The sequence below is a fragment of the Diorhabda carinulata genome, chromosome X, assembly GCF_026250575.1.
Source record: "Diorhabda carinulata isolate Delta chromosome X, icDioCari1.1, whole genome shotgun sequence".
NCBI lineage: Eukaryota > Metazoa > Arthropoda > Insecta > Coleoptera > Chrysomelidae > Diorhabda > Diorhabda carinulata.
The window spans coordinates 21,635,371-21,652,879 of NC_079472.1; the positions used below are offsets into that span (position 1 = coordinate 21,635,371).

The window sequence follows — 17,509 nt, forward strand, 5'->3', positions numbered from 1 at the left end:
TTTTTATTTAACTATAGTTGGAGGTTGAAATTTTGCACAGTGATTATACGGGGTGATTCATTAAGAATGTCCAATCTCTGAACTGTATATTCTAGACCCCAAAATATGATGATTCTGCTCAACATGCCTTATGCAAATATTTCTAGTTTCCGAGATATGGGGTGTTCAAAGTTTAAATTTTGATTTTCGCATTAATTTTTTATGTTCCCACAATTTCTCTTTGAAAATTGGCAATTTTACGTTTTTCTGGCATGAGGAATCACAATTTGCACTCTAATTTAACATTGAAAATAGAGGGCGCTAGTTACACTTGCTTGTGTTAATTAAATCAAAGTAAACTTTTTTTTGGGCTAAACTTACAACTAAAATAATGAAAAAATATTAGAAACCATTAAATTCTACAAAAAAAGTTACTCTTCTTTGATTCATGTAACTCAATAGGTTATAGAGTTATTTAATTTTTTCATAGAAACATTTTATTATTCCTTAAATATGTAACAATAACAAATTTGTAAACAAAAATAAAAAAACTTCAAAGCAAATGCTCAAAATGCCCACCATTTACTTCAATACACTTTATGATCCGCTTTCGTAAAGATCTCTTAATATCAAATAATCCTTGTCTATTATTTTTATTTACATCCGGGGCTTCTTCTATTTTCCGTCGCAGTTGTGGAAGAGAAGTAATTTTTTTCTTTGTAAACTAATGCCTTCATTTGCGACCAAATTGAAAAATCCAAAGGATTTAAATCAGGGCCTATTGGTGACTAAGCAAACTCTCTTCTACTACCAATCCATCAATGCGGAAACTGTTCGTTTAAATAATGACGAACTTGTAAAGAGTAATGTGGAGGTGCTCCGTCGTGCAAAAACCACATATTTTGTCTTTAAGCGAGGGGTATATCCTCTAGTAATTCGTGTAAATGTTCTTGAAGAAATTCTAAATACAGAGGTCAATTTAAATTGGTTGGCAGTTCAAAAGGACCTATTAAATACCCACATATTACACCACACCAAATGTTAACTCTGTCATTTTGAGCATTTGCTTTGAAGTTTTTTATTTTTCTTTACAAATTTTGTTATTGTTACATATTTAAGGAATAATAAAATTTTTTTATGAAAAAATTAAAGTTTATTGAACCTTTTGGAAGCAAATAATTCTATAACCGATTGAGTTACACTATTCAAAGAAGAGTAACTTTTTTAGTAGAATTTAACGCTTTTTAATATTTTTTTATCATTTTAGTTGTAAGTTTAGCCCAAAAAAAGTTTACTTTGATTTAATTAACACAAGCAAGTGTAACTAGCGCCCTCTATTTGCAATGTTAAATTAGAGTGCAAATTATGATTTCTCATGCCAGAAAAACGTGAAATTGCCAATTTTCAAAGAGAAATTGTGGGAACATAAAAAATTAATGCGAAAATCAAAATTTAAACTTTGAACACCCCATATCTCAGAAATTAGAAATATTTACATAATGCATGTTGAGCAGAATCATCATATTTTGAGGTCTAGAATCTACAGTTCAGAGATTGGACATTCTTAATGAATCACCCTATATAACCTGGTATTCTAGACAGGGTAGTATTCACCCCTTTTGGATTAAATGAATTTAATATTTGAATGGTGTGAACAACTGCTATTGATTTGAACCTATCAGATTTTTAGAAAAACGTTTAAAATAAGAAAAATGAAGGAACAGATGGAAAACCTTATACAGTAGCATCTCGAATGACAAGAGATATGCAAAAAACTTTTTCGAGATGTGAAGTATGTATTTAATGGTTGAAATTTTGACTTAAGGAGGCGTGATTTTTGACGTTTCAATGTGTTTAGTCAACAAATAAATGAAAATTCACTTTTATTATAAATTTCCGCGGTCAGGCTTATGAACAAAAGAACTAGGTTCACTAGCCATTATCAAGAGAAGGGTGGGAATAGGGTGGTTATTTGTTCGTTGGTAAGAAGTGATCCGATTCCGTGGTCTCAATCTGCCTACTCCACGCAACAAATCACCCCTTTTCTGGGTTGATTCTAAGGCCTCAATTTGCCTACTCCTTGGAATTTCACCGAGGAAATGAAAAGCTGAAACCAAAATATAAAACGATTAAAATAGAGAATAAGAATAATATGCTTATCATCGAGAACACTGTTAACTCTAACACACTCACGGCTGGTCTTAGCTCAAGAATAGCAGTGAGTGGTCAATTGAAAATGAAATTCAAGCCACAAAACACAAGGGGCCAGTGTAACATGTCCCCCCATTGGCAGTAAGGCGGGATCAAATTGGCCACTGGCTGATTTGGATAGAAAAAAAGGGTTAGATACGAGTTTCCCAAATGTACTAGTGTATCACAAACAATATATCACAATAATTGTTTTAGATCCTTCTACACCACATAAGTAGATTTTCTTTTAGTTTAACTCAAAGGTACATTCCTCAAATATAAAAAATAATAAATATTTTTTAATTTCTAAGAAATGCTTGTTTTTTTATTTCTTTAAACCTGTCATATTCCAAATTAATTTAGAATTTTAGAATTTAATAAATTTTTGCAGTGTTTCTGTATCGAAACAATTTTTTATTGATACAGTTGATGTTTTAGTGATATTATAATTGATTTTGCCAAATACTCTTATATATTTCATTCCTTCATTCACTTCATAAATTATTTTTTTACTATTATTTGGTCCTTAAGGGGCTTCCATAGCTTGGACCTATGTATAAAGAAGATCTTTACACAATTCAATTCAATAATAAAACAAGAGTGCTCAGAGACTCAAAGTTTATCAAATTTAACTTGCATTTGTATGCATAATACTTGAAATTTCTTTGTCTTTTCAATAACAATGTAACTTTTTGATAAAATTTCATGATATTATTAACCATTTCCAAAGATAAAGAAATAAAAAGATAATTCTTTTAATATTTATTAATCAATTTCATATAAATTCTGATACCTCATCTTTGATAATAATTCATCATCTTCAGTAGCAGTTAAAGTTTTAGGTGGAATCATAGCACCGACAACATTTCTGCCTTCAGAATTTAGAAAATTAAATGTTGAACAAGCTGATTCAGTTGGGAGAATTTCCAATTGAATTTTATGTTTCCTAGTAAATGGTAAGATATCCTTATAAAAGTTAAAATTATCTAGTTTATCACCTACACCCAATACTATAATGTCTATTTTCGGCTCAAGTATAGTAAATAAACTAAGGCTCTCTTCGGTAATCTGGGATACATCTTCTACATTCCAGGATAACACAGACCTAATAAAAAATTATATTATTTATTTCGAATGAGACGAACGAGTAGGCAATACCTAGGAAATATAACCATTGATCCTAATATGGTGAAGTCATTATTTAATCGAAATCCAACCTAAAAAAACGGCATTATATAATTCGGTTGTTTACAAATAGTTTTCCTTACTTGACTAAAACCATCTATCAGTATTCCTAAATCAGAATCTTTATTTAAAATATGAACACTGGTTTTTCCCGAACCCTCGTAAGCTCCTGGTGCCCATAATTTTGAACTAGTAGCTATTTGCCTTCTGTAAAATATTATAATGCAACGTAATGATGAAAATCTATCTATATATTTTATGTTATGTACCTGAAGGTACCAAGCTGTGATAATTTATGTAGATATCTGGGAAATTGTACACAATGTTTTAAATATATCATTTTTATTTTATTTCATGTTAGTTTTTAGGTTAACATATTCATATTTTAAATTTAAGTCAATAGTCACAAACATCACTGTCAATATTTACAGCGACATCTATGTATCTATCAAAAAATTAAGTAGAACGAATATCTGTAATTTAGAATTAAAATACAAAAACAATCTGTAGATGGCGTAGCTTAAAATAAGTTCAAATCTATATTTCAGCTGAAATTACAATACAAAATATGAATTATTTTTTTCTATTTTGATATGCAACTAATCAATTGATTAGTATACAAATATCTTTTTAAAATTTATAACTTATAGTCAAATGTACACTGTTCCTTGGTTAAGTAATAGATGGCAGTATATCTTGCTTTTGAGTTTATTCTTTGAATAACTCTTAAACACTAATAATAATCACTAGTAAGCTCGTGCCTTAAACTAATGAGTAAGGAAAATAAACGAGCCTTGGTGACTCTTGGCTTACATACTAGGACAAACTAGTCGATATATTTTTGTAGGGGTAAAGGTCGTCCCGTGGAGAACTGCATACTTTCGCAGCTTTCCTGGTGATTAAGCGATCTGCCTCAGTTCTAATCCAAATATAAATGTGAAGTTTATCAAAATTGTGCTATTGCATGTATACAATAGATTCTATTTCGGTAAAATCGATTTGCTTAAAATCAACACAATCTTAATTAATGGATATTCTGATTACTACTTGTATGTTGTATGTAATATTTGTCTTTACACCAGGATGAATGATTTTTGGAACAAAAGAAATACTAGGATGAAACACAATTGAAAAGAGAATATAAAATAAATGGAAGGGAAAATAATACAGGTTTTCTGTTCTTTAATATTAAATTTTATATGGATTCGGTTTTTTTGTGATTTTCGCTAATGCCTTCGATTATGTTGATCATGAAATTTTGATAAACATACTAAAGTATTATAGCATCCGACGTGTTTCTTTAAAATAGTTTATAATTGTTGTTATAGTATCCCAGGAGTATATTTGCCTGTCTCAAGCCAAGTTTATTGTTCTAGTAATTGGTTTTACTCCTATCTACTTTATTTTCCATAGTTTTTTCTATTATTCTATAGAGTTAAACAGCTCGATTTTAGTATTTCATGTATAGCTTGATTTTTGCTCACAGTAATAGTAATAACTATTAATAATAATTATAAAATCTGGTATGATATGAATACCCTCAGCCGTTGTAAATGTGAGGTTTAGAGCAGTGTTTTCTTCACTCTCTATGGACCCCTCCAGAAAAGGAATGGGAGAATCACACGTTACGGAACCGGCAATGGCGATTACCACAGACTATTGTAGGATTGAACTAATCTTGAGTCCAGGTGAGAGCAGGTATAACAACTATAAGTACCTCACCCTACTGCCTCACCTGATGAACGACACTGCCACCAGTTTTCATCGAGTAGCCATCGATCAGTGTGAAAGCGGGAGTAGTCGATAATAAAATGTAAAACGACGAAAGGTTACGCGGCTGAAGGTGATTTCCCAGGCTTGTTGACGTAACGGTAGCTACGACGTATTAAATCCTCTACTATGAAACTTATTTTTCTTTTTTTATTTATTCTAATCACTTGTGAACCGTTTTCCTTTGTTAAAATTCTATACAAATAAAGTGTTGTTCCTGTACCCGTTGTTTTACGACCACTAAGAAATCCCTACACTAATAAAGTTCTATGGAGGCGATTACCTTTTAATCATTATTATTTCTTTTGATTTTGTTTTTTTAATTCTTCGGAGTTCAAACTTTTGTATGCAGAAATAGGGATTACTATTATTATTTCAATGCATATATTTTCAAATTAGTAGATAGTTATGTTACAGGGTTTCTGCTCCTGGGTTGATTTTCTTAATTATTCAACAAAACTGTACACATATAGTATATGATGAGTGAAATTCATAATTAGATACAATACTTTTAAGGAGTACAAATTGAACCAAATAAAATTATTATAATTTCAATTTCAACATCTACTTTGACTATCCGTGAATTTTCATCATGTGCATAGAAAGAGGTCCGGTTTGTGAGAAAGATTTATCACAGATTTTACATTCATATGGTTTTTCTCCGGTATGTATTCTCATATGAACTTTAAGTGTTGACGATTGGAAAAATCCTTTATTGCAAAAGGTACACACATAACTACGATCACCTAAAAATACATAAACATAGTAAAAATAAAAAAAAAACGTTTCAAATAAATCACAAAAAATAATACATACCAATATGAGTTTTAATATGTACATTTAAATCTGAACTTCTGATAAACGACTTGAAACATATTTGACACTGATAAGGCCTTTCACCTGTATGTACTCTCATGTGCCTTGTAAGTTGAGAAGATGTTATACAACCTCTATTACAGGTAGGACAGACGTAAGGTTTCTCTCCACTGTGTAATCTCGAGTGTACAGTCAGCCGGGAACGATCAGCGAAACTTTTATTACAAACTTGACAAGCATATGGTTTTTCCCCTTAAAAACAAAGTTTTCAAAGTGAAGTTAAACAAAGCAAATAATTAAAAAACTGGAAAAAAATTAGAATTTTAAATAGGAAATACTGAGTTACAAATATATATATATATATATATATATATATATATATATATATATATATATATATATATATATATATATATATATATTTTATTATTGAGAATTAATAATGATTTTAAAAGTAATTTTTCCATAACAATATATTAAATCTTACCTGTATGTACCCTTTTGTGAATGGCAAGGTTACTAGTAGTAGTGAATTGTTTTCCACAATAAGAACAAATGTGATCTCTCACCCCTGTATGACTTTTCATATGTATCGCTAAAGATCCAGTACCACACAATCTAAAATACAATACAAGGGTTACTTTAAAATTATTTAGTGATAAGTTGATAAAAGAAATTTGTTATTATACTTACCCTTTACCACAAATAGAACACACACAGTTCTTTTTTCCATTATGAGTCTTTGTATGAGCCGCTAAGCTTGTGTACCTAGAAAATGTTTTTCCACATATGTAACATATGAAACCTTTTTCATTAGCATGCGCTCTTGTGTGTTCCAATAGTCTGAAAGATTGTGCAAAACGTTTCCCGCATTGATCACATTTAAATGGTTTTTCACCTACATCAAAATAAATTTTAATAACAAAAAGTGTATTATTATTACAAATTTTAAAACTAACCTGTATGAATCCTGACATGTCTTGTGAGATCATCAGACCTAGTGAAACCTTTGCCACATTCACTACAAATATGTTTCTTAGTTCCACTGTGAGTCTTCATGTGGCGACATAAAGTACTTGCACTTGAAAATAGTTGTTTGCAAATTTTACAAACATGTTGTGTTGGTTTGAGATGGGTTTTCATATGAATCTGCAAAGAAACAACAAATAAATAAAAGTAATTATGAAATGAAGATGAGATCCCATAAGGCTCCTGCTCTGAAATATATCGTCTCTTTAAGTTGTTGAAAGTTTATGAATATTGTAAAAAATTCTTGTAATATAACAAGTGGGGATTGCATCTTTCATCTTTAGATATAAGTGGGGATCTCCCTAAGTCAGGGTAGTTGTAAAGACGAGATTATGTAACCAGTCTTATTTCTATCATTATAAATATACATCAATAAACAAAATATAAACCAAATATGGTATTTACCATTTTAACCAATCAGTCTTTCGAATACCAGCAACAAACATTCTTTTTTCAATATTTTTAGTTATTAAATTCATTACCAAAATTGACAAGAATCAAAATTATTGTTTGGAAAAAATTAAATTCTAAAAATTAACACATAGATTTTTCATAAAATTTGATGTTTTTATTTATTGGAAAAAATTAATAGTTTTAATTTCATAACATTTCAACAATATTTTTTTTTATTATAAAAATATAAGGATGTAGAGAAATAAAAAATTAACAAATTTTCAAGTTTGAATTCTAGGAACTTTTATTTTTCACTGAGGCATCATTAATCTAAATTTTTTTTTCTCTGCTACTTTCAGGGTCATAATTGTTTTTCACTTACTTTTAGATCAACATCAGCAGTAAAGCAAAGTGGACATTCTTCACAAGGAAATATAGGTTCTTCAGTTTCATCTATTAGGTTATTTTTTCCATCACTAGTCTCTATATCCTCATCATTAGTTTCAAATACTTGTCCTGTGTCAGTCAGTATTTCATCAGGAACTGGAATTTGTACATGTATATAAACCACTTACCTCTCCTTGATTATCAATTTAAATTCTTTGAGAAGAATACTTACAATCCACATGATTTAAATTTGTTAATCTATCATGTGAAACACTGTCTTTTATATCTAAACATTCTCCAAATTCTTTCTTTACACTTTTGAAGTAAGTTTGGACCGATTCCATATTTTTATTACTATCACCACAATTCGGAGATATAATTTCATCCACCCCCATACTTTGAGTAATAGAATTTGAACAGATCACTTCTGGCGATTGTGGGGATGAGTTTTGTATTAGGTGATCAGTGCGAGTAATAACTGTATTATTTGACGTGGGAGGTTTCAATTCCAATAACTCTTGTTTCAACTGGAGATTTAACATTTCTCTAAGGGTAGATTCAGATCTTTCGCATAGTTGTTTAAAAGAAAATGAACGAGTTATATAATGAACGCATTGTAGGCACACTTGACTGGGTAGGTCATCATTCGACATAATCTAAAAAAGATATTATTTGTAACAGAAGTATTTAAGGTTTCTTAATATTACTCACCTGCACTGAAGTAAAAGCCATCAGCATTCGAAACAGTGGTAAAGATTCACCTGTGGAATCATCAAGAGTAAACATAGACTTCATTGCGTTACTTTCTGATAGACAGGTTCTACAAATTCTATCTATTTGGATTTCTTGTATGGACATGCTATCTCATAAAATCTAGTTAAAAACTATATTAGATAATTTATTTACTTACAAAATATTTATTGTCAAATTAATATCAAAAGCGACAAATTCTTCTTCTTTCTTCAACAATTAATAGATTACAGCCTATACAACGGTGAATATTGGATATTGGAATTGTTGTAAGATTAAGTAAAACATTGAAAGTGTACAATTTGGTTTAATTGTTTATGGTATTGATATGGTATTATATTAGTTCGTTCATTATTTTTCATTGGATTATTTAGAACGTATTATTGTGCTTTTGTTAATTACAGTAACCTCGCTTACATCCGTACATATTATTGGTTATATAATGTTGTCACTCATTACGAGATGGCGATGTATGCAAATTATTTGTTCATAAAATGAAAGTCCCTTAATATTTTAAGTCCTATTTATTAAACTTGTAATATCAAAAAGTTAAATGTAGTAAGCTATTTTCAAAATTATATAGTGTATCTATTTCATTCAAATATCTCCAGACTTAGAAGTTTTATGAAATTCAGTACGTACGAGAGTTGCCTGAAAACTTTCAACGTAAGAGAAAAACAAGATATTTTTTTTATGAATTTTTTTATTTTCCAACAGTTTTAGTCCAGTAATGCTCTAACCTTCTCAACCCTTCCAATAACAGTTGCTGTCTTTCTTCTCAAAATAGGCATTTACGTAAACGAAAAGTCCTCGTTTGCAAGTGAAACTTTAAGGTTAAGAAGAAAGAAAAAGTCGCTCGGGGCTAGATCTGGTGAAAACTATGGATGAAAAATAATTTTAACTGTGGCAATAATCGAAGTGTTAGAAGGCGTTGTCCTGATGGAAAAACACTATTTTTCTTCATACTCTCCTCCTGCTATATCAAAAAACGCAAAAAAATCTCCTCATTTTGCTTAAACCTCGTTAATAATTGAGGTTGAGGTCGGAAATTTTTCATACAGCACTCGTAATTTAGATGACTCGAATAAGGCTGTTTAACATGATTGGTTTTCTAACCAGACTTTACTGTATACTCAAGAAGCCATTATAATGGGTTATTAGAAACAATATACTACTATTTCACTATTGACTCGATTTTTTGAAAATCTTTGTAAAACGGTGTTGCCATAATTTGATGTATTTTAGAGTTGAAACTTGATTGACTGAAACATTGATAATTACATGAGAAAAGATATATTATAATGAAATCTTTTTGAACTTTGCTTTTGACTTGTAAAGAATTATTTGTATATCTTTATAGTTAGGCACTTTTAGAAATAAATCCCCATCTTAAATCAAAGCTTCCATCACAAATAAGTATTTTAACATCACAATAACCCAAAATCCATTCAGAAAACGCAACCTCATTGTATCCGTTTCTAAAACTGATAACTGACAATAGATCTCGAATAAAATATTGCGAAATAATTTGAGAAGATGCTACACATGATATGCGTGTGGTCTGGAATACCATCAAATATCAAATATGACGGTTCATGCTATAGAAGACTATAAATAAAAATTTGTCAGGTACATCTGTGGTGAATGAAATATCGTTGAACTGGAGATTTTAATGTTGGTTTCAAATTTAAAATGATAATACACAAAACAATCAGAGAGAGGTGAATAATTCTATACTTTTTTCTACTAACATATATTTCAAATTAATGCCTAATTATTGTAAATTTTTTTGCTGAAGAAGATTAATCTATTGTAATGTTATCCTCTTTTATTTTATATCATAGTCCAGGAGCCGGTACCATTGAAAGTACATAAGTATAGGAATAAATTAAGCTCGGTATGTTTGGATTTCTATTGCCGAAAAAAAAATGAAGTGATCTGTAGTAACAGTTCACGAAGATTCAAGTTGAATTTGTAAACATTTTCCTCCATTATTGACTTTCCTTTGCACGGTAAAAAGGTCTTGTCTTTTTTAAAGTTTCAGCATTATTTAGGTTTGTTAATGTTGTTTATTTCCTAGTTATGGTTGAATTTGGTTATTACTGCATGATTATATGACCTGGATACCTGTTTTCATTAGATAGTTGCTTGAGTGTCGAACACCACGAAATCGGCGTGAACTTGAACACGAGCGTGTTTATGAATCACATTTAATAATCTTTTTAATTTATGTAGAACGCTAACGAGGGCGTCAGCGCAGACAACAGTGTGAAATTTTATAAATTGGCCTTTACAAAAAATGAATGTAAGATTATGAAGAACATTGGTGAGAAACAGACCATTTTAGAGTCGAATTGTCGAGGAGACCAAGGCTCACATCGAGCTGTAATGTCAATTGGTAAGGTAAAGTTCTGGAATAGTTTTGTAACAAGTTTAGTATCTCCTTTGAAATTAGAAAGGCCTCAACTATTAGGGCTATTCGGAGTTGCTAAACAATTTTATGTTATAGTGAACACCTCGAGGTAGTATAAAGTTATGTGAGTAAGGTACACCCTTAGACTAGGATATACCGAATGTATAAATTCACCCACCGTTTTGTGATAAAAAACTAATAGGCGGGGAGCCGGTAACACTGAAAGTCCCGTCATAGCGGAATCAAAAAATTTTTATTTAAATAAATAGAAAGTTAGTACGGGAATAAATTAAGCTCGGTATGCGTGGATTCTTATTGCCGAAACAATGTAAAAAAAATATTGAAAAAATGTTTTGCGTCATCGCGGATATTATTTTTTTTAATGTTCCACAGTAAATTTTATTGGCTTTCAGAAAAAAATCACGCAAACCACTTTTTTTGCCGGAAGGGTCTGGCATACTTATTTAAAGTGCGTGATGTGGGCTGAAATTTCTCCATCATGCCGGAAACTTTTTTTTCTCATTTATTTCTATGTAATTTTTAAAAATATCTTGATATGCGGGCTCAAAAACTGACGAAAAATCCCGCATACCATCTTGAAGTGATTTTTTTCTGAGAGCCAATAAAATTCGCTGTGGAATACATTATAAAAAAATAATATCCGCAATTATACAAAACAATTTTTGTATAAATCAGCGCAATTACGGAATGTTTTTGACCTAATATTCAACGTGTACAGCTGGACATTCTATCAGTACCTCCTTATCTACCCTCTATACTTGTAATGTAAACAATCCTCAACGCTTATTTATAACCGTATAATTTTGCTTATTTTCGAAAGAGCTTTGGAGGTGATCCTTAGTATTTTGAATTTGTAAAATTGTTTCTGAGCGTGCAGCGCAGTTTCGAGATTCTAGTATGAGCAGTTATATTGTGAATTTACAGGTAGAGACCTGAAGATGTGAATATATACAAACAAAAATAACCGTTAAGGTAAATTAAGATTTATGAAGTCACTCTCGCCACATATCTGATAGAAAATGAACATTTTATTTTGGTTTTGGTTCAGTATGCTCCTCTGTTTATAGTATTCAACCTTTTTCTGATCTTACAAGTTCATTTAAGCTCTTTTTATTGAAATTTATGAACAGCATGCAGATAATAGAAACTAAATTTACCTTATATATATATATATATATATATATATATATATATATATATATATATCAAATTTTAGAACACAAAAAAGACCAGTTTCGCTAATTAATTCTAATATTTAAATAACTTCACAAAATGCGTCATCTACATCCTTTGTTTATTGTTTAAGGATCAAGCTGATTTTGACATAACTTGACATGTTTTTAATGACCTATTGATGTTAAAAATTAATTTGATATCATCTTTTTAGTAATTTTTATGTGAAATTATATATTGAGACTCAATGAAACTGAATACATTACTTTCTCTTCTTGACATTCAACAACTTTACCATTTTTTTAACAAGAGAATACATATTTTATCACAATAGTGCTTACTAAGTCTGAGTGCATAGTCGTAAATCAAATGGAAAATAACCTTCACACATATTTGATGCAAATATATGCAATTTTTATAATGTCTAAAATATTATAAACATTTTAATACTTTAGAAGAAATCAATTTAAGTGATACAATAAAATATTATGAACCGTTGCAGTTTGAAATTGAATCTACCATTGACAAACTGCATCATATTTAATGATAACATATAATTTTAAATCGGTTTTTAAACAATAGAAAAACTAATAAAAACATCAATGATTTAGTATGTGAAACATATTATTACATTCTCTTCATTCTATTAAAAGAAACGATCCCATTCACTTGGTCCTAAGTCAATACAAATACACAAAAGTACCTGTAGATAATCCCTCATACAATTGTGCTTGCCAAACATTAACTTGTTATTCAAGAGCGATCTTCACAACACGCCCCCATATAATCCATACAATTCCATCATTCATTCAAGTATTTTGCACCTGTATTACCAGAAAAAGACACTAGAAAAAAAATCTTATTCAAGTCGTGAGAACTTTACGCAATATTTCTTTAAATGAAACGATTTTTGCTCATTCGTTAAATTTTTTTAAGTCCGTTTGACAGGGCGTATGGTCCTAAAGTTTCTCTTTTTTGTAGTTTTTTATGTGGAAAATATTTTTGGGGGAGGTCTCGAATTTGATGGATTAGAATTAAAACTAAATTTCGATTTTTATTATTATAATGACATTTACAGATGATTTTGAAAGTAGGTTTATTTGCGTGACGACCATTCATATATTAATGTAAAGAAGGTGTCACCGTCACCACTGCCTGGTAATTTCATGTAAATAATAAATAAAAACCAGAAAAGAATATATGAGATGATGGGAGTCTCTAAAAAATATAAGAGACAGAAATGTGGTTTTTAGGACATGAAAATCTACACTCTTATTGCTTTATTTTGAAGATAATATTGCTACACTTGGATGATGAAATTCGACCATACTTTCTTTGGAGACAACTGCTTTGAAAATCCTGAAAACGTAGCAAAGGAAGCATCACGTGAGCATAGTATAAGTTCTTCAAAGATTCACAGCATTCTAAAAAAGAAAAAAGAAACAAACAACTGAGTCATCCATTTTCAAAAATATGAAACAAGTCGATATATTAACATTAACATCTAAAAATAGGTTTACTTTTGAAGTGTCTGTTTCAATACTTAGGAAGGTAGCTCTGTCTCATATCTACTGCTAATAGCTTTGCTATTAAAGCAGCTGCCAGAGGTAGTTCTTCTTTATAACCAGGGTTCTCCATCTGCTAAAAATAGCTTCACTTTTGAAGTACTTATTTTTATACAGCTAGAAGTAGCTTCACTTTTGAAGCAACGATTTTCATACTGCCAGAGGCAGGTCTGCTTTTATATCCACTGTTCTTAATTTGCTGGAGATAGCTTTGCTTTTGAAGCAACTGCTTTTATACTGCTAGATATAACTCTGCTTTCGAAGCAGTTATTTTCATACTGCCAGAGGTACCTCTGCTTTATAACCAGAGTTCTTAATCTGCTAAAAATAGCTTCGCTTTTGAAGCAACCACTTTTATACTATTAGAGGTAGCTTTGCATTGATAGAAACTGTTCTCAGCTTCATTTTTGAACTAACTATTTTCATATTGCTAGAAGTAGCTTCATTTTGAAGCAACAGTTTTCGTACTGCCAGAAGCAACTTTGCTTTTATAGCCACTGTTCTGAATCTGCTGGAAATAGTTTTGTTTTTAAAGCATTGCTTACATGTTGCTAGATATCACTTTGCTTTTGTTGCAGCTGTTTTCATACCACCATAGGTTGCTCTGTTTTATAACCAGGATTCTCAATGTGCTGAAAATAGCTTCGGTTTTAAAATAACAACTTCCATACTTTTAGAGGTAGCTCTGTTTTGATAGCAACTGTTCTCAATCTGCCAGAAGTAGCTTTATTTTTGAAGCAACTGTTTTCATACTGCCAGCAGTCGCTCTTATTTTGGAGCAACTCTGCCGAAGAATTGGAGCAAATAATTTGGAAACCAGACGAAGAGTCACTTAATACAGTTTTTATAAAACTTGACATGAATAATAGTAACCAATTTGATCTTTGAATTCTAATACCATTGAACTCTTTTTTGTGACCTCTCCCGAAGGAAAAAAAATACTAGTAATGCTGATATTATTGAAAACAAAATTGAAGACTTTTATATCCTAAATAAGACCTATTTGAATTCTGTGAATAACGTTACTTATGTTACTTCTATCAATCTCGATATTTTGTTGTCATTTTTCAGCTCATCGTGTACTTCGAAGTCGTGTCAAATACATTTTAAGGATATCGTGACTTGTTCAGACTTTTTTGGATTGAATTTCCGTGAATTACAGAGAAGCCCGTTTTACATCCCAAAAATTCACTACTATATATATATATAGTTGAATATTCGCGGAATTTTTCATTTTGAAGAGATAAAACTTAGACAAATTGTTAAAAAAGATCTCTAATATGAACAATTTTGGAATAAACCCATCTCTAAACATAAAGTATTCGGCGATTGTCAACAAGACAGTGGAAGACTACACAATGCAGGACGAATCTTGGAAAAAATTAATGAATTCGGTAGAATATTTTGCCTCACCAACTATCCTTGCCTGATATTACACTCTTGGATTTTCTTTCTTCTAATCGTAAAAAATTGGATGATACTGTATATTTCCTACCACCATACTAATATTTTGTTTGCTATTTTTATTAAATATTGTTTAGTAGTATTTTTCGAAAAAAAATGTTGAAATATCACCAGGAAATAAAGATTTTATGTAAAATTTCAATATTTTTATTTATAAGCTCTATAGTTCTCATAATAGTTGCATTTAATATATTGTCCTTCCTGTATATATTTGAGAATATTAATTTCATTTCGTGTAACATTCGTATCAAACATTTTAATTTATCACTGTTTCTAACGAAGTTGAATGAGGGATCAAATTATAGCGAAAAGTTTGGCACACCGGTTTTAGCGTCCACGCAACTCATCAATGAAGACACATTTTTTCTGTTCAGTATATTTTTCTACAGCCAGATGATTTTGTTATTCATATAATCTAAAAAATAAATTATATCAATTATATGATAAAACTGACAATTGAAAAAAGTTAAAACAAAAAAATTCCATGTCTACGCAGTTGAGATTTATTTTTTTATTATTCAAAACGTTTCATTCATAATGGGAAACGATTAATCAATTTTTGAATTAGGGATCCTTTTGCATCTCCAGTAACGTCCCTGTTTCTAGAATTGAATTTCGTTTCAGCGTGCGGTTTGTTCACTAACAGTGACAAGATATTTAGCAATATCCACAGGGGTCCGAATTATCCTTTTATGTGGATAACCACCAATGAAATTTTTGGGTTCGCTGTATGACACTATATATTTTAACAAATTGAATTTTGGGGTGAAAATATTGCCTCATACATAATAATAGGATCGATTGTGTCGTATAAACGTATTTACTTAATGGATTATTTCCAGTTTTCACTATGAAATATTAAAAGGATGAAAGCTAGTTTCTCGTCAAACATATATACATAAAGAGGCAGTAATTTGGAATAAATTCAATGATTCCCGTCTTTTTGAAAAAAAAAAAAAATGCTCGGACTCGTAGGATAGTATATTCAATCGCGACTATTTGAATATAAAATATTGTGTACAGGATGTTACTGTTGTCATCATTAATTTGGTTGGATGCAAACAGTAATTTCTATGGCTCTTTTTGTAAGGAGTGATACATAACGGTGCATAACATTTTTCTTACCAAATACAAAATTATGATTGAAAAACTTAACAAATTTATGAAATACGCGCATAATGTGGTTCATCGGACATTTGACAATGTCCTAAACACCAGCAGGCTGAGTAGGCTGTAGCCTAGGGCGGCAGATTTCCGGAGGCGGCAAATTTTACCAAAATTTTATGTTTATTCCAATTAACAAAATTCAAAACCAATATTGTTCACATGGAGTTTTGAAATTTTTACAGGAGTAATTTAGTAAATTGAGCGTCTCTACTTGAACAATTGCCGAATGCTTTGTAAAATATGCCTAAAATAATGTCCTTCAACAATTTTTTGTAGTGAAAATGATCAAAATCCTATACGAAACCTTAGCTCAAACAAAAGCATCGAATTTCAGAGAGTAGTAGAGGCGGCAAAAGATAAATAGCTTACTGGATGCAAATCGGTAAATCAGTAACTGCTAAACACGATCAAAATTTGTTCTGAAAATATTTTAAATAACTTGGTTTGGGATATAATTATTCAACACTCTTTCCTTACCTTTTTGACTTTAAGCTCTTCAATATTTTTTTATTTTCTTCTTTAAAAGTTTGCTTTTCAGGGACAGTCAATAAAATAACTTCAAAGGATTGTGATCTGTACTTAAGTTGACCATTTCAGTAATCTAACCATTTGCCTGAAACTGCATCGAGATGCTCATTTTGAAACTGATCAATTGTCAATAAACACGATATGTGAAATTGGATTAAACAAGGCTCTCAAATTTCACACCGGATTCAAATCGACAGTCAGACAAGTGAACTGCAAGTGATGAGCCGACTTCAAAGCGTGAAAAGACGCAAAAGTCAGCTAGCAAGGTTATGGTGTCAATATTTTGGGATGCGTGTGGTATAATATTCATCGGTGGTCTTAAAAAGGACAAAAACATAATCAGCTACATTCACGTAGCATTATTGGAGAGTTTGAAGAGCGAAATTACGGAAAACGGTTTTATTTGAAGAAGAAAGTGCTGTTTCATGAAGACAATGCACCGTGTCACGTCACAAATATAGTGAATATGAATAAAATGGGCTTCGAATTGCTTCCACACCTTCCGTATTTTCCAGATCTCGTCTCTGTCAATTTTTCCTGTTCTCGGTCTTAAGGGATGGATAGAAATTTTGTGCCGATTTATTATAGTTATTTAGAGTAGTGAGGGAGTGCTTATAGGTACTATTATATGCTGAAAAGTGGTTGAATAATCAATATATAAACTAATAAAAATTATCCA

At 30.6% G+C, this 17,509-nt stretch overlaps 2 protein-coding genes and 1 non-coding gene across 3 annotated transcripts; 1 reads left to right on the plus strand and 2 right to left on the minus strand.

Annotated features, from left to right (window-relative positions):
• Positions 1–2,910: 2,910 nt before the first annotated feature.
• Positions 2,911–3,765, minus strand: LOC130901233 (NADH dehydrogenase [ubiquinone] 1 alpha subcomplex assembly factor 3). Its single transcript, XM_057812442.1, has 4 exons — positions 3,624–3,765; positions 3,438–3,561; positions 3,328–3,386; positions 2,911–3,274 (listed from the first exon to the last, which is right to left on the minus strand). Exons 1-4 carry the CDS (start codon positions 3,692–3,694, stop codon positions 2,935–2,937), a joined length of 594 nt encoding a protein of 197 aa, XP_057668425.1. The 5' UTR covers positions 3,695–3,765; the 3' UTR covers positions 2,911–2,934.
• A 346-nt stretch (positions 3,766–4,111) lies between these two features.
• LOC130902819 (U12 minor spliceosomal RNA) lies at positions 4,112–4,269 on the plus strand. Its single transcript, XR_009060475.1, has one exon. It is a non-coding gene; the product is annotated as a U12 minor spliceosomal RNA (small nuclear RNA).
• A 1,385-nt stretch (positions 4,270–5,654) lies between these two features.
• Positions 5,655–8,871, minus strand: LOC130901743 (zinc finger protein OZF-like). The gene is made up of 8 exons (XM_057813315.1): positions 8,461–8,871; positions 7,982–8,405; positions 7,745–7,905; positions 6,900–7,089; positions 6,634–6,838; positions 6,428–6,558; positions 5,941–6,192; positions 5,655–5,870 (listed from the first exon to the last, which is right to left on the minus strand). Exons 1-8 carry the CDS (start codon positions 8,605–8,607, stop codon positions 5,698–5,700), a joined length of 1,683 nt encoding a protein of 560 aa, XP_057669298.1. The 5' UTR covers positions 8,608–8,871; the 3' UTR covers positions 5,655–5,697.
• Between the last annotated feature and the right edge of the window lie 8,638 nt (positions 8,872–17,509).

Bases quoted from the DNA above. Each gene is read 5' to 3' on its own strand.
- LOC130901233 (XM_057812442.1), bottom strand. From the start codon at position 3,694: ATGATATATTTAAAACATTGTGTACAATTTCCCAGATATCTACATAAA. The intron at 3,562-3,623 runs GTACATAACATA...AATATTTTACAG, and splicing joins TCACAGCTTGGTACCTTCAG to AAGGCAAATAGCTACTAGTT. The intron at 3,275-3,327 runs GTATTGCCTACT...ATTTTTTATTAG, and splicing joins TCAATGGTTATATTTCCTAG to GTCTGTGTTATCCTGGAATG.
- LOC130901743 (XM_057813315.1), bottom strand. From the start codon at position 8,607: ATGTCCATACAAGAAATCCAAATAGATAGAATTTGTAGAACCTGTCTA. The intron at 8,406-8,460 runs GTGAGTAATATT...TATCTTTTTTAG, and splicing joins TGGCTTTTACTTCAGTGCAG to ATTATGTCGAATGATGACCT. The intron at 5,871-5,940 runs GTATGTATTATT...ATGTATTTTTAG, and splicing joins ACATATTAAAACTCATATTG to GTGATCGTAGTTATGTGTGT.